Consider the following 26,100-nt stretch of genomic DNA (forward strand, 5'->3'; position numbering starts at 1 on the left):
AATTTCACGCATATGCGTTCACAATAATTAATCAAGTACCTTACCCAATTTCAAGTTAAGCTCGAATATTCATTTTTTTCTACACATTAAAAATTATGCAAAATTTCAGAAAAAAATGAACTTTTTAAAAGTTGTATTGGACGATGTCCTGGGTGTCGGGCAAGTAGGCTAATTTTTTAAGCATTTAGATCATTGCATGCCTGATTTCTACTCTGTATAAAGTAGATTAATAATAGCAAATTTCCTGTCATTAAAACCTATTTAATAATAACAACATTAACAATAATATTAAAAAATAATTACCGTGGGTATTACTCTAAGAAAAAGGACTACTTAAAATTTTATTAAGTAGCTCACCATTAAAAGTTACCTCACAAGTTACAAGACACAAATCACAAGTCACAAACAAACAAGCTATAATAGCATAAGATCAATTTTTCGAGATCTACTATGAAACATGAAATTAAGGACTATAAAATCTTAATATTAAAGTTAAATTCCCTTAAATTTGGAGCAATTTGTACCCATTCGAAGAAGAGATGAAGTGACTCCAAGCTTGTTAGTTTCAAGGTCTATTTCCACCAAATTATCCTCCATTTGTTTTCCACCTATTACTATTGAAGTGGTTGGGCTTGAACCTCCATCTACAAATCCTAAGCACATTACATTCTCTGAAACCTTCACCATCGAATTCGCGCCGTAGATCCTCCACCTTGCATTCTTGTTGTGCAACAAAGGACTTTTACCGTCCATTATAAGGTCAATAATTGGTACTGATGGACCAGTTTTAGCGTTGTTAACCACAGTTTTTGCACTAAAACACGCCCCGAAAGGAGCTACTGGAGCAACCCTAGTCATCTTCATGGCAGTCGCTTTTGTTACAAATACGCTGATAAGAGCCTTGTATATTTCACTGTGGAGTACAGTGTAAGGGTCCATGGTGCTTATCTTAGTCCCCCCAACAGCCTCCTTGATGTCGAAGGACAACAACGAGGATCTGAAGCGTAATGGGGTTCCGTCGATTTTGATAGACCTTACTTTGATGAAGTATTCTACTGAAGTTTCTCCTTCTGATCTTATTGGTGCAGTGCTGTTAGGATTGATTATAAGTGATGTGGTTATAAGTGATTTAGACATATAACTAGGGCTTCCTCCGAAGTAGACAGCGCCATTATAACCCGAAGAAGTGGAAGAGGGAAGACAAAGAGCAAACTTACGAGGAGCCTTGAAAGTTGAGGAGATTTGGGAATGCAAGGCAAAAGGTACCCTGGCAAGAGTAACCACCCCTTTGGTATGAGGTGATAAGCCCTTCAAAGGGCCTTTGTCTGCGCAACTAAAAGGGAAAGTAGGTAAGCTAGCTTTAGAGAGTTGAGCTAGTGAGTTTGGTTGAGCTTGTTTGTACAAGGTCGATGCATCCTCAACGAGACCGCCTGCATAGAGGCCGTCACCCCATGGGGTGTATGCGTAAACACCGCAAGTGTCACCGGAACAAAATGTCCCTGTTGGCTCATAGTGCGCACACTTGGGTGAGTTGCAGGGTACTTCATGGTAGGTAGTGGAATTATTGTTGTAACCATAGAGGCCACAAGCGAACCATGACCATCGATTACCGAGATCAATGACTAGATACACACGAGTAGATGGGCGTGTTCCTACAAGAAAAGAGGTGTAGTATTGGGACTTTGTGTTGTCCTTGACAATAGGAAGCACAAAGGTAGCATTAGAGAAATGAAAGGAGAAAGCAGAGATAATGAGAAGAAGAAAACAGAGTAAAAAGGGTGTTGAAGCCATTAAATTATATTGGTGGCTTTGAATTTGAGATGGATTTACCAAATCTAGTGAATGTGTATTTATAGTACGAGATGGAGCGTAGGGACTACGGAGTGCATGATACCCCCCACCTTTCAGCTTCAAAAAGAGCTCAACATGTTCATTAAAATTAGAAAAATAACTCAACATGTCATTAAAAAATTAGAAAAATGAGCTCAACATGTCATATAAAATAAAAATTAAATGAATTACACGAAGATTCAGGAGATTAAACAAAGAAAGAGCAAGCTACTCTAATTTGTTTAAAATACAGGAATAATCCATTAAAAATACGGCTAAAGTGATGTAAATACTCCCTTCCTCTTATAAAGATTGTATTATATTATTCCTGTAAATGGGTAAAAGAAGGGCTCCCCCGAGTGGCTCGAGTGGCAAATTGTTCTGTAGCATGATTTTGTGTGCTAATCCCTTCTTTTTGACGCAATGCTGTAACTAACAGAGCAATTTTTTTAACACTAATAGCCACTTGCCGGTTGACTAGTTCTGCTCGATGTAGTCTTTCTTTTTTATTTTTGTTATTCTAATTGTCAGATTGTACTATGGGCTTCATAGTAACTGTATCTATGGTGCATTGAACGTACTCGTCACATCACTCACATGCTCTAAGAAGCATGTTGTTGAGGCTAGCTCTGTGGATTGAAACAGGTGATGGTGTCAAATTGGTGAGTCTAGAAAGATCAAAGGCTATGTCGATGCACTGGTGCAAACTTTTCGCCCATTAACAACCGTGGTTTTGCCATCTAGAATCACACCGAACAATTTCCAATCACTTAGCCTTCGCCTATGGTTAGCTACAACTCTTTTTATTGGCCATCAAGTTCATCAAACCAAATACACGGGTAATACTATTAGCCTATTAGGGGCCTGGAGGGTGTTTTTTCGCAAAGAAATATGGGATCGGAACTTGATTCTTGATACCTCATGTTTGGATTGATTCTAGAATGAATTTATTTTTCATTCATTTAATACCTAAAGTTAGCGGTATGAAGTATGAACCATTCTAACCTCCTCTGAGTCTCTAGACCCCACACCTTGGGGGTTGGATAAGGTATGGGTTTAAAACTTTTAAAATCATAAACCAAAGACAAGGTATGGGTTTAATCCATTTTAAAAGGCATACTTCATACCTAAATCCCGTGAATCAAACATCTCCTCAATGAACTATCACCCAAAAAAAAAAAAAAAAAAAAAAAGGAGAGTTTTAATAATTCATGTGCTCCATATTTTCCAAAAATTATAGCCCAACTGGGAAATAAAAAATAAGATAACCCTCAATGATGTTTATACGAATTTTTTTTACATTTTCAAGAGGATAAGCCACTGGAAGAAAAAAATAAAATAGAAACAATAATGCTAAATAAAACCAAAAGAAAAAAAAAAAACGAGAGAGATTGATACTAAACAGCCCTCAGCATGATGGAGTCCTTCATAAAATATGCAAGTGGCAGTGGCAAGTAGCAACATGTAGGATAGCTGAAAATATTTTTTTATCATTATCAGATAAGGAAAACAGGATGGATAAATTTCTCCTGCACACCATTTTAGAAGCAATTTAGGGAATAGAGATACTCTTCCATTACTCTTGTTTATGGTTTAATATAGTTCAATGTTACCAAAAAAAAAAAATTAAAAAAAAAAAGAAAAGAAAAGAGATACTTCAGAGTACAATCTACTAAGATTTAAATGAAGATAAACAGGAGTTGGCTGACAGGCTGATGAGAGGCTGAGACTAGAGCATGGTTTAACCCTAATTTAATTTCACATTCCATGTTTTGTTGATGAGTTATAATTTTTGCTTAGCTTTTTACCCCTTGATCTGCTGTTTCAAAGCCTTCTGGAAAGCATATGTTTAATCAGAGAAAACTCGTAAATGACATTATATAGAGAACCTAATAGCCTAAGAGCATCATCAATGAAAATTCTAACATATCATTCTCACATGATAAAGTGAAGAAAAAGAAGTATACCATAGATTATACACTTCCTCATTGTTATGATTTCACGACGCATATGCATTCAGCATTCACAATAAGGACCTTACCTAGTAAATCTCAAGTTATTCCCATATTATTGAGTTTCAAAAAGGGTTCAGCTTTCTAAAAGTTGTATTTGGAATTTTGGAGGATGCCCAGGTTGTCGGGCAAGATGGCTAATTTTTTAACCATTTATATTGCTGCATGCTTAATTTCTATAAAATAGATTATATAATAATAATAATAATCATGGATTAAAAAAATAACTTAAGTAGTTCACCATTAAAAGTTACCTCAAAAGTTACAAGACACAAGCCACAAGTCACAAAGAAACAAGTTACCCTAGCATAAGATCGAATATTTTCGAGATCTAGTATGAAACCAGAAATCAAAGACTATAAAATCTACTTCGTATATATCTTATTTAAATTCCTTTAAATTTGGAACAACTTGTACCCATGCGAAGAAGAGATGAAGTGACTCCAAGCTTATTAGTTTCAAGGTCTATTTCCACCAAATTATCCTCCATTTGTTTCCCACCTATTACTATTGAAGTGGTTGGGCTTGAACCTCCATCTACAAATCCTAAGCACATTACATTCTCTGAAACCTTCACCATCGAATTTGCGCCATAGATCCTCCACCTTGCATTCTTGTTGTGCAACAAGGGACTTTTACCATCCATTATTATGTCAATAATTGGCACTGATGGACCAGTTTTAGCATTACTAACCACAGTTTTTGCACTAAAACACGCCCCGAAAGGAGCCACTGAAGTGACCCTAGTCATCTTCATGGCAGTCGCTTTTGTTACAAATACGTTGATAAGAACCTTATATATTTCACTGTGTAGTACAGTGTAAGGGTCCATAGTGCTTATCTTAGTCCCTCCAACTGCTTCCTTGATGTTGAAGGACAACAATGAGGATCTGAAGCGTAATGGGGTTCCATCAATTTTGATAGATCTTACCTTGATGAAGTATTCTATGGAAGCTTTTCCTTCTGGTTTTATTGGTGCAGTGCTATTAGGATTGATTATAAGTGGGGTGGTTATAAGTGATTTAGACATATAATTAGGGCTTCCTCCGAAGTAGACAGCACCATTATAGCCCGAAGAAGAGGAAGAGGGAAGACAAAGAGCAAACTTACGAGGAACCTTGAAAGTTGAGGAAATTTGGGAGTGCAAGGCAACAGGTACCCTTGCAAGAGTTACCATCCCTTTGGTACGAGGTGATAAGCCCTTCAAGGGGCCTTTGTCAGCGCAAGTAAAAGGAAACCCAGGTAAGCTAACTTTAGAGAGTTGAGCTAGTGAGTTTTGTTGGGCTTGCTTGTACAAGCTCGATACATCCTCAGCGAGACCACCAGTATAGAGGGCGTCGCTCCATGGGGTGTATGCTAAAACACCGCAATCGCCACCGGCACAAAAACTCCCTGTTGGCTCATAGCGCTCACACTTTGGTGACTTGCAGGGTATTTCGTGGAAGGTAGTTGAATTAGAGTTGTGGCCGTATAGGTCACAAGTGAACCATGACCATTCATTACCGAGATCAATGACCAGATACACGCGAGTGGATGGGTGTGTTCCTACTAGAAAAGAGGTGAAGTATTGGGACTTTGTGTTGTCCTTGACAATAGGCAGCACAAAGGTGGCATTGGAGAAATGAAAGGAGAAAGCAGAGATAATGAGAAGAAGAAAACTGAGTAAAAAGGGTGTTGAGGCCATTATATTATATTGAAGGAAATTGATGGCTTTGAATTTGAGATGGGTTTACCAAATCTAGTGAATGTGTATTTATAGTAAGAAGTGGAGCGTAGAGACTAGGGAGTACATGATACCCTCCACCTTTCAGCTTTAAAAAGAGCTCAACATGTCGTATAAAAATTAAGTAAATTACACAAAGATTAAGGAGATTAAATATAGAAAGAGCAAGCTACTCTAATCCATATAATTATAATACTCCCTTCATCTTATAAAGATTGCATTATACTATCCCTAAAATGGGTAAGAGAAGGGCTCCCCCGAGTGGCACGAGCAGCAAATTATTCTTCAATATGATTTGTTTTATTATACTAATCCCTTCTTATTGAGGCAATGCTGTAATTAATAAAGCTATTATTTAACTCGGCTAGTTTGCCACTTGCAAGCTGACTACGTGACTAGTTCTGTTCGATGTTGTCTTTCTTTTTTATTTTGTATTTCTAGTAGTCAGATTGTACTATGAGCTTTTTAGTAACTTATCAAAGTGTTCCTAGTAAAGTATATATTCGTTACTACAAAATATCGTATTAGAGTGATATACTTAATAATTTTACCAATTGATAGAAAACAAATAGTCAAATCAAATTTCAGGTTCAAAAAAATCGATATATAAGGTCACAATACCGGTGATGTCCGGCAAATTGAAAGGAAATATCAATAACTATGTATCTACGGTTCATTGAAATACTCGTCACATGCTCTAAGAAACATGTTATTGAGGCTCTGTGGCCGAGACAGGTGATAATGCCAAATTGGTTAGTCCAGATAGATTAAAGGCTATGTTGACGCACAGGTGCAAACTTTTGCCCATTAACAACCATGGTTTTGCCATCAAGAATCACACCGAACAATTTCCAATCACCAGCCTTCACCTATTGTTAGCTACAGCTCTTTTTGCTGGCCATCTAATTCATCAAACTAGTTTCACATCAACACATGTAATTCTATCAGGAGGTGTTAGTTTTGCAAGCGGTGTGAGGTTAGAACTTGATTCTTGATACCACATAAATTGATTCTAGAATGAAGTTTTTTTTCTTTTATATTTGTATAATACCTAAAAATATTAGTATGAGCCGATTCTGTAAAAAATTGGCTTTAGGAGGGGTAATTTGGGAAGTCTAGTATTATTATTAGGTTATGGTCCTTAGCTTTAGGCCCTATCAGTTCAGTTCAGTTCAGCTCAGTTCAGTTCAGCTCCTAGTTTCCTTCAGTTCAGTTCAGTTCAGCTGAGTTCAGTTCAGTTCAGCTGAGTTCAGTTCAGTTCAGCTGAGTTCAGTCAATGAAAACAGGCCCTATAAATAGAGAGAAGGGGAAAGGCAAAAGATAGGCAGAAATTTGTATTAAAGGGAAACCTTGGAGAGTCATGGCCTAAAGCCATTTTGAGAGTGATAGCCTAAAGCTATTAACCTATCCTTTTGTGAACATTTGGCCATTTTCAATCAATATTCAAGCTTTAATCTTTATCTACTTCCATTATTAAATCAGAAATATAAACCTAGAAAATCAGTCCACTACAGTTTCTAAACCCCATACCTTGGGGGTTTGAGGTATGGGGTTTGAGGTATAGAGTTACAACTCTTAAAAACATAAACCAAAAAGAAGGTATGGGTTTAGTCCATTCTAAACCCATACCTTATACCCATGAACCAAACACCCAAGGAATGAATTATCACCCCACAAGAAATGAAGAAACAAGCAGCGTTTTATCAATTCACGTGCTCCAATTTTTAACAGTTATAGCCCAGACTATTAAAACCAGGAATTGCTGATATGCAGAAGGGATTAAACAACTGCAATAATGGCTAATTATTCAAAATAACACCTACCTCAAATGAAGCAGCAAGTCAGCAACTATGAAGCTAGAAGGCTGCTATTAGAGAAGATCACAGGCCAGACCGGACCAGACCAGGGATGCAGAACAGATAAAGAATTTGCAAGCTGCACAACTGCATCTTTTCTTGATGATGCCTTCACCGTGCATTAAAAGTTAATACACGGAACAACAATAGTTCCTGCAACTCTTTCAAATATACAAGTCAGTAACCTTGACAATGTAGTATGAATTATAAAATGCATGCAAAATTTGATTTCTCTGTCTGTCTGCTGTTCAAATTTGATTGTTCTGTCTGTCTGTAAAGTTTTCAAGTGCACACAAAGTCAGGGCTGATCATTGCTTGGAAACTTACTTGAAATCATGCACCACCTCAATCAAGTAGCCTCTTGAGCTTGAATTGACATTTGACAACCTGAAAATGAGAATTTACGAAGTATGAACTAGATGAATGATTGGTACTGACTATAAATATCAATAAGATAACCCTCAATGATCAAATGATGTTTATACGAAAGTTTTTATACTTTCAAGAGGATAAGCTACTGGGAAAAAAGAGATTAACACTAAGTCTTCGGCAAGATGGAGTCTTTCAGAAAACATGCAAGTGGTATTGGCACGTAGCAATATGTAGGATAGCTGAAAATATTTTTTTTTTATCAGACATTAGGAAAACAGGATGGATATTTTACTTGCACATCATCTTTAGAAGCAATTTGTGGAATTGAGATACTTCATACCTACCAAGATTTAATTGCCATAGCATATTATATAACAAAATAAGGTATGGCCCCAAAAAAAAATAAAAAAAATAAAAAATAAAAAAAAATATTACTACTAATGAAGATAAACAGGGGCTGGCTGATGACTGATGAGAGGCTGAGACTAGCGCAGGGTTTAACCCTAATTTCACATTCCATATTTTTGAAGAGTTCTAAAATGCTGGCTCATCATTTAAAAAACCAGGCGCCAGTAATCTGGACCAAAAAAACTTGATTACAGAACAAGATGTGTTATCTAGTGTAAGATTATATTGCCTATTAGAAAACCTAATATATGCTATCCTTCAAGAAAAGTAAGTAATGTAGGAGCCATGGTGGTAGTCGTTGAATTTTAATGATGTTATTTGCTAGAAAGTAAGGCTTTCCTTTCTGAATAATGGAGCACTGCAATTCGGATACTGATCACAGGCAGGGAGGATGCAAGGTCATTGCCTTCGTAATTATACTCCTATTAGAGGTTGATGGTACCTGGGAACAAAAATCAAGAAGCAGGTGAGGAGCCTTGAAAGTCAATGGAGCATAATGCAACAAAATATAGATATAACTTGAAAGCCCTTTAACAGGCCTTTATTTTTTAGGTGTTTGGAGAGCCACAAGGGTGAACCGGCGAATGATGAGGATCGATCCTAAGATCTACTGGAACCGGGAGGGGAGCTCTAACCACTTGAGTTAGCCTTCACTCTTTTTCACAAGCCTTTATCTGCTCAGGTAATATGGTAAACTAGGCAAGGATCTAGGAAGCATTCAAGAGATGGGCATAATTTTTTGCCAATTTGAACAAGCTATGTAAAGCTAAACTTTTGATACCTTCAGTGACTCCAAGGAAGAGAATGCTGCTAGGTGGGACTTGTTCAATATCCTCATAGGTTTAGTAGAAGCTAGAAGCGACTGGCAGTACGTGCCTAGATGACCCTGCGTGTGACTGCTGCAGCCAACTCCCATAAGGATCCAAAGCTGTCATACATTGCCTGGCTGACTTGCAGTACACAGAATTATAAACCATGAACACAGATTGACAGATGATCCTATTCTCTGTTGAAATAGATGCAATTTGAAGGGAAAGTTTCTAATAAGCAACTAGTATAGGATTGAGCATTTCTTGTGCACTTAAACCAAGGAAAACATGATGGCCACCTTGGATAAATGAGAATAGGGGGTGAAATGAAATTAAGAACTATGAAGTAAAAGAAGCCAAGAAGGCCATTTAATTTAACAATACTGAAAGGAGAAACTTTGACTGAACAAACACTAAACAATATGTCAAACAAGAAGCAACACAACACAATGACTGATAAAAACAATAATTTATAAGGAGAATTTATCTTCTCATAAAAGCGAATATATACCAAGCAAAACATCACATACTAGATGACATGAGCCAGCCTTACCTTCAGGTGCCACATGCTAAATTGCTAAGAGATCTTTCCTCCTATCCAGCTGAACCCAGGTAGCTTCTTTTGTCCACTATCACGCGTATCTTCCCTCAACTTCTCCACATCATCCCACCTTTCGTGATTTGCATAGATTCTGGAGAGCAAAATTGAGTGAGAACCTTCATGCATTTGATTCACAGAGACATGCTGCAGGATATCTTCTGCAAGAGCAAAATTTCCATGCATTTCACAACATGCTAGTAGTGCTCCCCAAACACCGGCGTCAACTGGTTCAGACAAGCACAAGACAAATTCATGCGCCTCTTTTAATTTTCCAGCCATTCCCAGGATCTTAACCATGTGAACATAATGCTCATTTCTAGGTTTAATACCAAATTCATCCTTCATTCTGCTGAAAAATTCCTCCCCTTCTTTGACAAGACCAGATTGACAGCAAGCATGAAGAAGAGCAGAAAATGTGGATTCGTCAGGCATTAATCCTTTCTCTATAGCTTCATCAAACAATCGAAATGCCTGCTCAGCATTTCCATGGGAGCCAAGACCCAGTATAGCGGCATTATATACAATGATGTTTTGCCTATGAAGGACATTCAAAACCTGAATGGCCAAGTCCACAAAACCACACTTTGAATACATGTCTATGAGAGCGGAAGCAACCCTGATATCTATCTCTAATCCATGTCGAAGAACATAACCATGTACCTCACAGCCAGGCCCAACATGACCCAATCGAACAGAAGCAGCCAGAACACTAGCAAGCAACACAGGATCAGCCTTCATACCTTCCACATTCCGCTCTCTAAATAACAAAAATGCTCTATAGATGTCCCCTGAATTTGCAAGCCCTGTAATCAAGGCGGACCAAGTGACTATATCCGGTTTAGATAAGCTATACAAGACTCCCTGCGCCGAATCCAAGCACTCACATCTAGAATACATGGTGACTAGTGAGCTACCAACATGGTCATTCAAAAGAAAACCACTCTTTACACATAACCCATGAATTTCCTGGCCAATTTGCAACAACCTGTGTTCATTTAAAGCCGAAAGCAAACCTACCACCGTATATCCATCCGGATGAATCCCCATATTCCTCATGGCATTAAACAATTTCAACCCTTCATCCCAAATTCCACAATACCCATAACCTTGTATAAGCGAATTCCACGTTGCCAAATCCGGATCAACTACACCATTAAACACTTTACTAGCATCACCAACAAACCCAAGTTTTGAATAAGCATTTACTAGTGAACTACCACAAATAGAATCCATTTGCAACCCAGAAACTACCAACCCACCATGAACAAGCCTAACACCCTCAACATCATTATTCTCATAACAAGCGCGTAAAATGCAAGCAAAAGTAAAATTATCAGGACATAATTCAGACCTAAGAAGCTGATTAAAAAGATGAAATGCATTCTTAAAGTCATGAACTTGAGCATAAGCTCTAATAATGGAGTTCCAAAGATAAATGCTTCTTTGAGGACTTTCATCGAACAGTTGGTGTGCAGAGGTAAGATCACCATTGAGAGCATAGTATCTAATGATTTTGGTGGCAAAAAAAGGGTCAAGAGAAAGATGGGTTTTAGCAATCATGCCATGTAATTGCTTGGTGTTTGAGATAGTTTGATGGGGTATTGAGAATTTGGACAGTATTATTCGAAGTGGTGTGATCATTGAATTAGAAATTGTATGATCATACTCTGTAATAAAATGGTTGAGGTTCCTACTACCATTTAATCAAAATTGTGTCAAAAAAAAAAGTTCTGAAGTTTATAGAAAGAGGGATTTGAAGAAAAAGTTTGTGGCAATTGAATTTGAACATAGAAGAAAGTTTGAGCTCGAACAGGACATAAGCCGCAAATCACAACAGTGATTACTTGATTAGTGAGGAATAATGAGACACGGCTTACTGCGGGTTAGACGCAAATGTTAATCGAGTTTAATATGAGTCTGTACTCCCTTTATTCCTTAATGCTCACCCTATTTATATTTGGTGTTTGGTAACTGTGTGACCGGAGTTACTTATTGATGGATAAATTATTTAAATGTTATTCGATTAATTATTTTTATTCCCTTTATTCTAATTTATATTCGAATGATTGAAAGAAATGCGAAGCATAAGTCAAGATAACTCACTAGCTACAGTAAATCACAGTATATTCCTAACTTAGAGCAGCCCCTTAAACAGAACAAAGGCAAGGTCAGGTTTTACATTAAGAGCGGAATACACCCTCAATACTCGAAATCAACAAGGAAAGCTGACGATCGTTTTTTTTTTTTTTTTTTTAACAAAAACAAATGTATTTATAAAATCAGAGTTTACAACATACAGAATAAGAACAAAACTAAAGCATGGCTTTTAACACTTAAACCTTTACAATAACTTTTGACATTAAAAATAAAGATAAACTTGAGTTGGCCGGACCTGTCGCAGATAAGGGACTCTTTACAAACCAAGGAGCAAAAACATACTAAAGCAGACGATCGTTAAGGAACATTGCTTATTTGAGTTATTTCCATATGGAAGTAGCCATCCACTAGCCAGAGTACAAGGGTCCAATAAACTTGTAGCCAGAGTACAAGCATCTTCCTTGTAGCTACACCTGTTATTCTGTCTGGAGAGAATTGTTTAGTAAAGGAAATCGCATATACACAATGTCATCGATTAAACGATTCAAACTGTGGTAGGATGTTCCATCTTTAGCCACAGCTTGGACAGCTAGCTTAGCCATTTCTCTAGCTCTTTTTGACAACTCGTCTCTTCGAGTCTCCATAAGATCCTTGATCAACTTCTCAACCACAACTCTATTACAATTATCCTTATTCATGTCTAGTCCGATCTTCCAAACCTCGGTTACAACCCTGCTATTCACAGGTTGATCAATTCTGAAAGGCCAACAAATCATTGGAACACCCGTAACAATACTCTCTAGAGTCGAGTTCCAACCACTATGCGTCAAAAATCCACCAATTGCACCATGCGCTAAGACCTCTTCTTGTGGTGCCCAACTCACTATACACCCTCTAGCCTTTGTGCCCTCTACAACAGCTTCAGGAATCTCTAAATTCTGGTTCATTTCATTTTTGCCATTCAACTCGATAATCGAGCCAGGCCTTTGAACCCACAGAAATCTAGTCTTGCTATTAACTAAACCATACCAAATCTCCATGAGCTGGTGTTTTGTCAGGGATGCAATACTTCCAATGCTCACGAAAAGGACCGATTTTGCAGGTTGAGCATCAAGCCATGCCAAGCAGCTTCTGTCTTCTTGCCATAAACTATTCGAAATCGATTTAGTTGTCTCTTGTTGGATCCTACACTTAAGGTTTAAATGAAGGGGCCCAATGTCGTATACATTAGGACATAATGCACGAACGTGAGTGAAATAATCACCTTCAAGCTTATCAAAGGTGTCTATTATGTGCCCCTGAGCTTTTGGAAAATTCTGCACTTTCTTGAGTACTGTTTGAACCTCGGGACTGTTCGGATCATAAGCACGACAGAAGGTCGGAAGATCCCGGCGCCTTAAGTAAGTTTCCATTCCTGGTACACTTGTTATTGCTGCATCTAAGTCTCCATCTCCTACATACAAGTGAATGAATCTAAAAAGTGAGAAGAGATTGTTAATTTGAACTTATTTAGATTGTGAAAAATATTAAAACTTTGTTATAAGCTCATCCCACTAAAATTCCTCATATAAAAGCATAAAACCATGTGTGTGAGAGGGGAGAAGGGGTGGCTGCCATGAAAAGGAAGGTGAGAGAAAAGGTCAAGGGAAAGGGGAGCATAGAGGAAAAAAATAAAATAAAATAAAAATAAAAATAATATATATATATATATATATATATATATATATATATATATATACCAAAAATAATTGACCAATTACAAATCAACACGTGTTAAGTTTACCTACTAAACCAATTATCAACAAGTCAAGGCTCAAAGAGAGTAACCCCTAATATAATTAAAAAAGCATAAGGGAGTATACTCCCTCCGTTCCTGAAAGTTCGACTCACTTTGCATTTGCACGGTCTCCAATGAACATCTTTGACCACTAATAACTTCGGCTATGTGTAAATAAAAATTTTAAAAAAGTTTATATTTGAAAATTCATCATAAGGGGAATATAATAAGATCAAACTTGTTACTTTATATTGATTGTATAAATCATAATATATGGTCAAAGTTACTTTATTTTGACCACATGAATAATAAGTGAGTCGAAGTTTCAGAAACGGAGGTAGTATATACAAAGTAGTATCATTAATGTATCAAAACAATTCCAACAAAATCCTATCTAACTATATTTAATCATAATTATAAATCACAAAAGATAGTCCAAATAATGTTTGAAAATAGTGTCAAAAGTTAAAAAAGTGTGAAATAAGAAAATACAAATCTAAAGTTGTGAAACATAGTAATTTAAAGTGTGTAATTAATATGAAATGAGTATAAGCAGAAATGAACGAACCTTGGAAAGGAAGGTCAGCAGCCTTAAGCATGTTAGGAATACAAAACAAAGTCCAAAGGCAACAAGGACTAATGGTATCAAAATAAACAAGGGGCACATTCAACTCTTTAGCAACCTCTACCATGCACCCATACAAAGCGTCTGCTATAATACATGTCACCGGTTTCTTTAAATTAGCATCAGTCGAGCCAAAAGCCAGCACCTCCCTCAGCCGGCTACCCTCAGTTTGGGCCTGAGCCTCTAGGGAGATAGTCAACTGGGGAACATTACGAGGGTTCTCATCGGGCCCAAGCCCATCAGGGACTGTCTCAAATCGAAAGTGAGGCTTGTAGTGGACTAGGCGGGCAGCCGCATTAGAGTTGAGTACTAGGCGGCGGTGGATGTAGTCAGTGGTGAGGAAGGTGACAGAGACAGGGGCAGGGCTGAGGGATAAAATGAGATCGACTAGTTTAAGCATACAGTTGACTGGAGCTTGGATTGGTAAAGGGAAGATCACTACATGTGGTGATGGAGATGGTGTATGGATGTTAGGACTAGGATTAGTATATTTTGTTAGATGATCTTCCATTATGTCTAGGAAATGTTTGGTGTTTAAATTTGGTATGATCTCTAACTCTTTACACTACCGTAGTATTGTCTAACTAATGGTTAAATGTTCAATGAGTCATACAAGTATATAAGATCCCAATCCCAGTGTTTTTTATATTACGATTAGCAATTGGCAATCATTGCTTATTAGCATATTAGTATATTACTCCTTAATTAATAAATGACTAGTTGATTTATACTGTATTAAAGATTATCACACAATTATAGGGCAGGTAACCTAATGTCAAAAAGCGGAAAATTTGCCTCTAGAGTGGAAACTGGAATCTATAATTGGACTCTATAATGGCCTTATTAGCATATTAGTATATTACTCCTTAATTAATAAATGAATAGTTGATTTATACTGTATTAAAGATTATCACACGATTATAGGACAGGTAACCTAATGTCAAAAGGCGGAAAATTTTGTCTCTAATGTGGAAACTGGAATCTATGATTGGACTCTATAATGGCTAATACAGCTTTTATATATGGGCCAGGAGTTAATAAGAGAATTTGTAGCACTAGTTTATATAAGATCACAAAACAATGCCATGGACTCGAAAAAAATCAAGATAACATTAGCTACAATTCCTACATAACTTGGGGGATCGTGGATGATATGCTTATATTCCCTCTCTGAATCTGCATCTGAATGCAATGCGCAATGCAGCTAAACATGGATGAAAGCGGTTGATTGCACAGAAAAAAATGTGAAAATGAATAGGAAAAAAAAAAAAAAAAAAAAAAAAAAAAAAAAAAAAAAAAAAAAAAAACAAAGAGGGGCAACAGAACAGAAAAAAACAAGTGCGTGCAGTCTGAATAACAAGAAGAGTGAATACTCACCAAACAGGGAAATCGGACATATCTATCTGCAAGGTACAACATGCATCTTGTGGCATTTTGTTGACTACCAAGGTTTTCTCTGTGCAAAGTCTGGAGAACTATCTTCAATCCCAATGGCTAGCAAAAGCATGCTATCGTGCTTATGGGACTAGATGAATTTCAATTTTCCAAGTGATATAATAGTCACCTTCACTACCTTTGCTGCAACAAGAGGTTCCACAACCAGGACACTGACAAAAAATACTCATTGACTCGCAATGGTCTGTGCATCTTTTGCTCCCACTCTCACAGTCTCACAGCCAACCCGGATAAACAAGAAGTAATGCTTCTGAGTGTTGCAGAGGATTAGACACAAACAATAAAAAGCAATAAAGTTAAGGATAAAGTCAGCGATCAGTTCTCTTAGGTACTTCATATCAGTCCTGGACCAAATGACTAAAAGATAAGGGTAAAGGGAAAGGACTCGAGGAGATGTAATAAACCTCACACTAAAAGGCTCGATTAACATCAACTATCTCTCAGTCAAATTCCCACAATAGCCACTTGAAATAGGCAAATAAAACTCATAAGAAATTAGCCAAAAGCAGATGCTCAGTTGCTGACTTGCTGGCAGATTGGTTGCACAAGAAATGGATGCCAACTAAAATGCCATCTTTTGTCTATGATATAGCACATATGAATATCAGTTTACAAGAGTACATACACAAAAGAATATTTTCCAATAGTAACTATAAATTGAATGATCTAATTGAGCAGAAAAGCAAAGATGGGCCTATATTTCACTTACAAATCAACTCCTATATTATGTCTATTCACCAATCAAACAATATGATATGATTTATCTTTCAGAAGGATTCTACACATATCAAAACACAACAACTTGATTAAGCATTTCTAGCATACCTTCAATCTCCAAATGAAATCCATAATCAATAGGATACAAGAGCGATTAAAACAACAGTGGAATCTGCATCCTCCAGAAGCAGTATTCTTGCAATCCCAAATTCCCACCAACTTCATTTGACAAGGATTGTGTTTACATGCTCCTAACCGCGACAAATTGGCACTAAGAGGAAATTGTTTCAAGTCCTTCCTTCCTTAATCAAAAGGGTAGCTAAATTAAAGCATATCATGCATTAAACTTTCCACCAAAAGGAGTCCACATATCAACATAACCCCTCAAAGACTTAGGCATTGCCTTCTTCCAAGCAACCAAATTCGGCAAATCACCTGTAAGAGCAAGGGAACTATCATCCTTCCTAGTCCCAAGGTTCAACACAAAGAGTTGATTAGGGAAAACCTCGTACATTGCCTTCAAAGTCTCTTCCATAACTAATTTCCCGTCTCTCCTCGAATCCTCGGCCTCAACACAATTCCCACCTACATTAACCATAATCCTCCCACCTTCCCTCAATTTCTTCTTCAACTTCTCCCATGTCAAAGGGTCCTGAAGTTCAGGTATCAAACTCCCTTCACTAAACAAATCAACCAAAATCCCAGAAAACCCATTTCTAACACTAGCTTTCAAAGCATCACCAATGTAAACAAAGAGCCTATCAGGGTATTGTCTTTCGAGTTTCGAAAGCCCGAAAAACTCCCTCCCCACATCAATCACAGCAGGATCAATCTCCCAACCATGAACTACACCTTGAGGGTACAATTCCAACAAGATTTTAGCAGCTGAACCAGCCCCAAAACCCAAAACCCCAATTGGCCCAGAAGGTATAATTGGAGGCAATGTCCCAAAAACATCAAAGTAAGTATCAGTTAGAGTTCTAAACAAGAAATTGATACTATGGATGTTTCCAGGACCATCTAAAAGGAGAAGTCTAGAACCCCTAAAAGGGTGGTCAGCCTTTCTAGAAACTTCTAGAACCCTAATGTAATTATAGCGAGACTTGAATTTTACAAGGGTTTTGACATAATCAATGGGAATTCCATCTTCTTGAGTGTTTGAAGGAGATGAGTGGTGGGTTTGGTCGGATTTTGTGGATAAGGGTTTGGGAATTGGGCGGGAAAAGAGGGGTTTAGGAGAGAGAAAGTTGAGATTTTGAGGGGTGAAGGACAGAGAATGATGGGAGAATTGAAGTGGGTAAGGTGAATTTGGAGGGAATTGATGAGAAAGAGTGAAGCTTGAAAAGAGTGTTTTCATGGAGGTTTAACTGGGTTTTTGGGTCCTCTGCTTCTCTGAAATGTGGATATCAGTTGATTAACCTGGTGGTTGGTTACTCAAGAGTAGTTTACATATACGGAATTCCCACCTCAATAATACATAGTAGTATACTCCCTTTGATTTATACGAGTACTATACTTCGTAGTTTTTATTTTTATATTTATGGTAATCTTTGATTAATAATTCTTACTCCCCCTGTCCCTTAATACAATGTCTCTTTCTCTTTATTACGTGAGGAATAAATGCTCAAAAGAGGTATTGTACTAAGGGACGGAGGGAATATTAATAAATGCAAGAAATATGATTTGTGTCAATGGACGAAAGAAGTAGTTCTAAATCAACTATCTCTGATGTTGGAGTAGTTTATAGTCATGTTAGGTAAGATTTTTTTTTTAATTAGGCTAGTGTTATCAGCTATGAATTATAACCAAGTTTATTTATTTTCCAATTTCTACCTCATTTTTGTTAAAACCATAACATACTGAATACTAGACTAGAAAAACTAGTTTTACAGAGCAAACAAAAAAATAGACATTGCCAAGCCAAAATTCAACTTGACTACAACGATTAAAATTAGAATAGACTTTAAAAACAATATGAGAACACATATTATACAAGTACTTGTATGTAAAAAAGACAGGTTAAGCTAAGCTAAAATGAGCAAAAACTAGAATAGTTTTAGATATTCGTTTGGACATTCATTAGTGTTGTTAGTTTGTTACTTCTGTGTCATCTCAATTCTCAAGTGCCCATAATCTAGCTATTTCAGGCTAGAAGAGGAGCCTAGTGGCCCTAGTGTTTGCTTTGTTTTAATAGCTGCCAACCCAAAAAAAAAAAAAAAAAAAAAAAAAAAAAAAAAAAAATTAAAAACCTGGAAAAGTTGGTGAAGATTAGTGCTGTAATAAATTAAATTCGGAAAAAAAAAAAAAAAAAAAAAAAAAGATCCAAATTCAGCTCAAATGTTACATTCTTTTACAAGTGGTTTCTCAGATTTAATTCAACTTCTCTACTAATCTTTTCTATAAAATGAATTAGATGGCCAGGGGTAAAGAAAATGAAGTTGCTATGATTTCTGTATGATAAAAATCTGAAACTAGACTACACCGGTCTAATTATATCATTAAAAAAAAAAAAAAAAGGCACATAATACGCTACTTCACATCGTCAACACCCCACTCACCATCTCAAGCACACCCGAACTACAACCCTGATTCATTGACAATACTTGATCATCTAAAACCACAAAGAGCAGGAAAAGAGAGGTAACCAAACATGACAACTTTGAGCTGAATTTCTAGCTAAATGTTAACATATAGCACAACAATCTTCCATTGAGAAAGATACAATTGGCAAATTTTTCGTCCAAAATGGAGGCAGTTCTGCCAATAATAGAGTTGTGCTGACTTTCTTTACAATCCCAGAACAAGATGCACCTAGAGTAATTACACCTGATTAGCTGATAAAAACAATGTCTCCCTTTTGTCAAATAAGCTCCGGTCTTTAGGGACTGTCCAGCATATGTCAATAAGAGTGCCATTCCTCCAGTGAGCCATGCAATCTGCTGCTTGGTGTTTTTTCTCACATTCCACGTCTGGGATGTCATCTGCATAAAGAGTAGCAAAACACACTTGATATTAGCTATTGCTATCACAGAGCCAGAAATGTCAGTGCAGCGTAATATATTGCACTGCAACAGCCTTTTGTGACACAGGCAAAACCCTAGCTAGGAAAACCTAAAGATACAAGAAAGACAGGAATCCCTCCATCCCATATTAAAGTTAATTAAAGAAGTAAAAAATTGAGTGTATAAATGGATCAGTGGGTGTGGGGGTCTAACTTCAGAGAAAAATCTTACAGTAAGAAAATTTCAACTTAAGTATGCGATGGCCATACTTAGTATATGATGACTATCTGGGATGAAAAGGGGTACTACTAACAATTCAAGGGAATAGAGTAAGTCAATCCCCTTCCAGAAGAAGATTTCATTTGCTGTTATTAGAAGTAGGAAAAGAAATGAAGGGACAGAGTACAATAAGACATAGCCCCAAAATTAAAGAATTGGTATCACAGACCCAGTCATGCTTTACACTACATCCATTTGGCCATTTCAGCACATCTAAGAGAGTCAACTATGGGCAAGTACTACAGTACAATGACGCAAATGTAGGTTTCTTAAATTCCCTTCTTGAAAACCCTGGACTAAAAATACTCATGGGAAGTCAGCTTCAGGCAGTAATGGTTGTAGCTATATGTCTGTTACTAGATAACACTCAATGAAGATAGGGATATATGATTCATGTGGATCAATCTCAATATACTCCCTCTTTCTAGCTATGGCAATGGAATTGAGTTAAGACACAAAACGACAAGTTATATTACTTACATACTTCCTCCGTTTCTTTTTACTTGCAACACAGCCTTGTGGCACGTGTTTTGAGGTCGGGTTTATGTAATGTAAACGGATAAATTATTCATTATAATTTTTACAAATGATACTTAACCCTATTCTAATCTTCGTTCCCTCAAAAAAAAAAAAAAAAAAAATCTTCGTGTAAAAAATTATATTGATAAAATCGCTCGTATACCCTCACTAATCATCTCCTAAAACTGCGTGCCTAAAAGGTGTATTGCAAGTAAAAGAAAACGGAGGAAGTATAACATAGGAATATTATAAGCCATACTAGCTGTGAAGAATAATACTTACATCCTGTCCTCATTTACTACAAATTGTACTCAGGTTTCAGGGTTTGGGGTTAAGGAATCATTTGGTCTTCAGGATCAGAATCATAATCTTCACCATTCCAGATGCGAGGTTTTGGTCTTTGGTCCTTATCTTCTTCTTCCTGTACCAGCCCAAAGTCACATATGATCAAAATCACAAACATTTTGGAGACATAGTCAATAAACCAATATGAGGAAATTAAAGTTCACTGGCAGTGTACCTCTTCTGGCTCCTTTGTGATAGGAGGAGTTGTCTGAAATGGAACACTTGGCGCATGAGGTATTCTAGATAGTTGCTCAAGAAGAATATTCCTGAAACATTACAAAGGGCATGCATCAAAATCAGAAGACAAAGCGCAAAAAGTTTCGTTAACACATACAAGTGTTGGCAGTGAAAGAATGGAAAAACATTTAACACTAATTCAACCTATAGTCAATCAAACAAGCTTTGGCACTTCCTAGAAAAGAAAACTTCATGGGCATCGCAATTCCTAGCAAGTAAAACTTCTAATTGCCATAGCCTAGAATACTAACCTCCAACAACTAATTCGTATATAATAAATGGATTAATAAAATAAGTTCATTTACCACTAAAACACACCCAAAAGCTAGAACTTAGGCCGACAAGAAGCAAATAAAGACACAAACTCAGAAAATATACGCCCGCACTACTCATCTAAAAATCTCAAATATGGGCACATAAAATGAAATAGCTTAGTATTACACTACTACAATCTACACAAATATACATATAGACAAACTTCAATACTTAAATATCTGAGATCATCTTCTCTCACATATTCAGAATCAAAAGTGACAGCTGACAGCCTTTATCTAACTAGCACAGAGATCTAAATATACAAGGGGAGGCTAGCATCACCTTCAATCTACAACTCTATTCCAGTTAAAGCACTCAAAGACAATGTAAAGCCCCCTTGTCAAAGGTATAAAGAATAAAAAAGGGTCAAGGATTAAAAGAGAAAGTTACTGTGCAAATCTTCAACAGGAAAGGGAGACAAAAACTAATTAATCAGATGAAGTGAGATGAGAACCCAACACAGTCCTCTGATAAAATCTAGCAGGCTAAGCAAATTAATTACAAACTGGAAGCTCTGTTTACCTGCTAATAGCCAGAAAAAATCAATATCTTGTAAACAAAATCTTGGAATGTCCATGACATCAAGTAAATTAACCAGAATATCCTCAAAAGCATTGCAAAAATTGAATTCATAAGGTTAAACAAGAAATGCGGGATTACCGAATTTTCTCCATATCTTTAGGCGAGTTCTGATTTTCCATGTTACTAGGCTCAACATGAAGGACGTAATCTGGGCCAAAATACTCGTAATACTCGTTGTAAGGTAACTTATTGTCAGGTTCTACTCCAACTGCAACTGCTGTCTGCATATTAACCATACAAAACTTGTTAAAATACTAGTAGTACATAAATAGATGTTAAAGTTGCCAAAGTGTAAACCAGAGACAGACAAAAAAACACTTGCATGCACACACACACACACACAAACAGAGAGATAGGGAGAGAGATAGACCTCATAGCACCAACAGCGAGCTACATTTCGAATAGTGTACCCTCCTCCACCCAGCACCATTAGAGGGACATTGAATGATCTGAGAAATCGCAAGCAATCAGCATGACCTTTTACAGATAAATTAAAACAGCCAAGCCTATCACCAGAGAGTGAATCTGCTCCGCATTGCAGGACAACTGCATCGGGCTGATAAACATCCATGACTTTTTGAATAATTGGCCTAAATAGACCCCGGAAACTGTCATCATCAATTCCATCGTTTAATGGGACATTAAGAGAGTAATGCTTCCCAGAATTTGCTCCAACATCTTTAATGTGTCCAGTTCCAGGAAAAAAGTCACCAAACTTGTGAAAAGAGACAGTCATAACTCTATCAGTGGTGTAGAAAGCTTCTTCAACACCATCTCCATGATGCACGTCAATGTCAATGTATAATACACGCTGCATAAAGAAAGAGTGACATCAAGAAAAGAGAAAGAAGTAGATAGAAACCCTAGTAATCCACAATATGAAGGGGGATTAATACACAGCCAAATAGTCAAGATGAATTTGTGAAGCTAAAGACATGTAAAGCCCAAGAAATTAGAGGAACAAGCCAATCAAAAGACCTTATGTAAAAGCACATTTGCAGGCAGGACTTGGAATTTTATCAGCAATCAGCATAGAACACTCAAGTATCACATAGCTCCCCCAAAATCAATAGAGGTAAAAAAAGCTAGCCAAAATAGCTGAGCAAGAAGCTCAATTACCCTTCATCATGGAATGCTATACCTACACCCTAGACCAGTCATGAAGCTATCCCATAGTCCCTCTTACAAAAGCCAGGTGAGAGGAATATAAACTTTCTTTCAAAATTAACTTGATCAATTAGATTAAAAAAAATATATTTATGGAGCAATATTAGCATAAAAGCTCCAACTTCTTCTTTTCCCATCTGCTCTCCCTCTGTCTCCTAAATATTACTGTTAGCCATAAACTTCATGCTGCCATTTCTCAAGGATCTCAGACTTTGAATAATATTTGACAGAAGATGTCATCCAACCAAACAGATGGTACTTCAATTTTCAATAGAAAAGCTCGATTTACACTTCAGTCTAAATACACAGTCTGCTAACTCTAAATCCCAACAAATGTCATCAAATCAAACACTAATCAATAATTTGGGGAATGCAACAAAACAACATTTCCCACATAAAGTCCTTTCTCCATCTTACTTGAGATATTACAACCACATTATTTCCTACCAAAACTTGAGCATGATGCTCTTTGTAATGGAGCCAACAAGTCAAGTAGGTACAAGGTCAAGCCTTCATAATATAATAACACCTAATGCAAACAATTAAGAATCATCAAAACTCAGAAAAAAGGAGCAAAGCAAAATATAAAGATAAAAAATGCCAAGTGAATTTTCAGTAGCTCAAGTTATCCAAACCTAAACACCAATAAAATTGAGGAGAAAGATCATTTTACCATGAAATTCAATCCAGAGGTGATGGGAATGAGTTTGTAGGTAATTTTGCAAAGACATATCCATGGTGATGCACAACTCCATCCCTAAACATGTGTTTTCCTACACGAATTCTCGTAACCACCCAATACCACATCTAAATTGGGTAATGAATGGTAACACAAATTTATAATAACCATTATATACTAGGGGTCTTGAGGGGTGGACAAGCATTACCATAGACATTGATACAAGACTTTCCTCACAAAATTCATTCTCAATACCGCCAATCAAACGGATCACGAGAAAATTAGACAGAGAGTTCACACTTCACAGTAACACTATAAATTCTCACACAGTCCACAGGCTCAAACAGCACTACAGTCACAAAGCTAAATTGCAATTGGCAACCAACAGAATTACAGAATACTATGACACTACCAATCAAGTCAACCCCCTCTCCAACTTACACACACCAATCAATACTGTAAAGTGTAAACCAAATTTAACACCAAATTCATCAATTAAATTAAAAAAAAAAAAATGACAATTTTAACTGACCCAAAAACAGAAAGTACAGTACAATATACTTTTAAATGCAAAAATTAAAGTTAGGAAGAGGAAAAGCACAATACCCTATGAAATTTAAGAAGCTCAAGAATCCCAAGAACAATATCATTAACATAACAAAACCCAGAAGCCTCAGATTTCTTAGCATGATGCAAACCACCAGCCCAATTAATAGCAATATCAGCATCCTTCCGATTCAACTTAACAGCAGCCCCAATAGAGCCACCAGCAGAAGCCTGACAAAACGAGAAAAGCCCAGGAAAAACAGGGCAATCATCTCCAACATTGAACCTCTTCAAGTGCCGATTATGGGAGTGATCAAGTGTAGAAGAAGCAGAGGAAGAAGAAGAGAGAGAGCCGCATAGTTCAGGGGAAACGGAGGAGAGAAACTCGACATAATCGTCGGAATGAAAGCGACGGATGTCGGTTGCGGCGGCGGGGAAAGGGCGGTTGATTTCCATGCGACGGTGAAGGGAGTAGTGGACGATGAGATTGTGGGACATTCGGATGCGGTGGGGTTTCATGGGGTGGCCTTGACCGTAGTAGTAGTCGCCAATTGTGGGTTCGTAGAAGTAGGTTACTCGACGTTTTTGGGCGTCGGTTGATGCGGGTGATGGGAGGGATGAGCCGCCGTGAATGGCGGGATCTTCCATTGTTGAAGTGAGAGGAAGCTTTTTTGTGTTTCTGGTTTTTCGAAGGAGGGAGAAGAGAGAAGAGGGGGAAAGGGAAGGAAGGGGAAGTTTTTAGGCCAACTAGCGCACACAAAATAATTTTGGTGAGAGTGAGGGGGTAACTCGAGAGGTTATAGCTTTCCTTCTAGTTTTCGGATTGATTTTTTGCCCTGCTTTTGTTGCTAAAAAAAGGGTGAATTGAAACAGAGCAAAAATAAGTCGAAGAGAATATGGCCTAAAAATTGTATATACTCGTATTGGGTATCATTGTCAGTTTTTAGTATTAAATTATAACCTAGTTCGCATAATGTATACTATTTGAATGAAGTATGTATATAATATGAAATACAAATTAAAGATGGTATTCGGCTGGGCTAACTCAAGGTATGGCATGACACAACATGAATAACTCGGCATCTTAGGGCCTGTTCTCTTCGGATTATTTTGAGTTCAGTTCAGATCAGCTCCAATCAGTTCAGTTCAGCTCCTAATTTCCTTCTCTCATAAAATATTCAGTTCAGTTCATTTCGGCTCCTAATTTCCTTCCGTCGTAAAACATTCAGTTCAGCTCCAATAAGTTCAGTTCAGTCAATCGGCCCTTAGGTTGCATTTTTCTAGGCATGTAAAGATGTTCACGTTTTAATTACTAACGCTGGCAAACGATAAGGAGAAAGTACAAGTTAATTAGGTTAATCTGCCAACTATCTATATCAGGGGGTATATTGGATTCTCATCTCCCCTTTTACTTTTTTGGGGGAAAAAAAGTGAAGGGGGGGGATGAGAATCGAGTTAGGAATAAGAAATATGAGGGAAATAGGGAGAAAAAGGAAAGAATGGGCCCAAAATGACGTCATGTGGTAGTTGGGAGGCAATAAGGTAGTAACTTTTGATGTTTTTGAAAATAGAAGGTGGTAATTTTCAAAAAAAAAAAAAAAAGGTGGTAATTGCTAAAATGGACATAACAGAAGGTGGTAATTGTCAAAATTTCCTTATTTTTATTTTTTTTATCATTCAATTATATTTCCACGCACCTCCTTATTTTATTGGGCCACCAACGGACGTCGCTAAGTTTTCTTGGTGCTCCCTTGTGGCGTCGATAATTAGGTAGTGCTACAAGACGCCGCTGCCACCAAACAAAAATGACAAGACAAATCAAGGAAGGTTTAGCCTAATGATAACTATTTGGCCTCTCGACTTTAGTTAAGGTCGTGGGAACAAAATAAAAAAGATCTTTTATGAAAGTTTGGGTTGCAATTTCTAATTTTTTTTTAAAAAGAAAAAGAGAATGGCAATGCAAACTTTAGGATTGTTAAATAATTTATGTGTACCTTTGATTACATGTTTATTTGAGATTGTTTATTAAACTTATCAAACTATATAAAATAAGAAATACAACCTATATAATACGATATAATATATACGAAATTACAAAACAATATATATTTCCTTTGTTTTTGGGAAATTCTCTTTGGTAATCATAA

At 37.0% G+C, this 26,100-nt stretch overlaps 3 protein-coding genes and 3 pseudogenes across 4 annotated transcripts; all 6 read right to left on the reverse strand.

Moving 5' to 3' along the window:
- Positions 1–430: 430 nt before the first annotated feature.
- Positions 431–1,791, reverse strand: LOC145599478 (putative aspartic proteinase GIP2). The gene has a single exon (XM_081655851.1). The coding sequence runs from the start codon at positions 1,789–1,791 to the stop codon at positions 493–495; it is 1,299 nt and encodes a 432-aa protein (XP_081511977.1). The 3' UTR covers positions 431–492.
- Positions 1,792–4,227: 2,436 nt separating this feature from the next.
- On the reverse strand, positions 4,228–5,526 carry LOC145596479 (putative aspartic proteinase GIP2 pseudogene; annotated as a pseudogene).
- Positions 5,527–9,553: 4,027 nt separating this feature from the next.
- LOC145599400 (putative pentatricopeptide repeat-containing protein At1g64310 pseudogene) lies at positions 9,554–11,466 on the reverse strand (annotated as a pseudogene).
- Positions 11,467–12,184: 718 nt separating this feature from the next.
- On the reverse strand, positions 12,185–14,621 carry LOC145597182 (7-deoxyloganetic acid glucosyltransferase pseudogene; annotated as a pseudogene).
- On the reverse strand, positions 13,024–17,701 carry LOC145598927 (uncharacterized). 2 transcript variants are annotated; one of them, XM_081655331.1, is made up of 3 exons: positions 16,391–17,701; positions 15,488–15,815; positions 13,024–13,161 (listed from the first exon to the last, which is right to left on the reverse strand). In XM_081655331.1, the coding sequence occupies exon 1, from the start codon at positions 17,637–17,639 to the stop codon at positions 16,617–16,619; it is 1,023 nt and encodes a 340-aa protein (XP_081511457.1). In that variant the 5' UTR covers positions 17,640–17,701; the 3' UTR covers positions 13,024–13,161; positions 15,488–15,815; positions 16,391–16,616. The 2 variants fall into 2 exon arrangements, with proteins under 2 accessions (XP_081511457.1, XP_081511456.1); XM_081655330.1 differs by having other exon boundaries at positions 15,488–17,701.
- A 1,017-nt stretch (positions 17,702–18,718) lies between these two features.
- LOC145597879 (histone deacetylase 6-like) lies at positions 18,719–24,700 on the reverse strand. Its single transcript, XM_081654150.1, has 6 exons — positions 24,014–24,700; positions 21,932–22,372; positions 21,640–21,782; positions 20,603–20,693; positions 20,365–20,503; positions 18,719–19,263 (listed from the first exon to the last, which is right to left on the reverse strand). Exons 1-5 carry the CDS (start codon positions 24,599–24,601, stop codon positions 20,414–20,416), a joined length of 1,353 nt encoding a protein of 450 aa, XP_081510276.1. The 5' UTR covers positions 24,602–24,700; the 3' UTR covers positions 18,719–19,263; positions 20,365–20,413.
- Between the last annotated feature and the right edge of the window lie 1,400 nt (positions 24,701–26,100).

This window comes from Chenopodium album, chromosome 20 (assembly GCF_948465745.1).
Source record: "Chenopodium album chromosome 20, dcCheAlbu1.1, whole genome shotgun sequence".
NCBI classification, from domain to species: Eukaryota; Viridiplantae; Streptophyta; class Magnoliopsida; order Caryophyllales; family Amaranthaceae; genus Chenopodium; species Chenopodium album.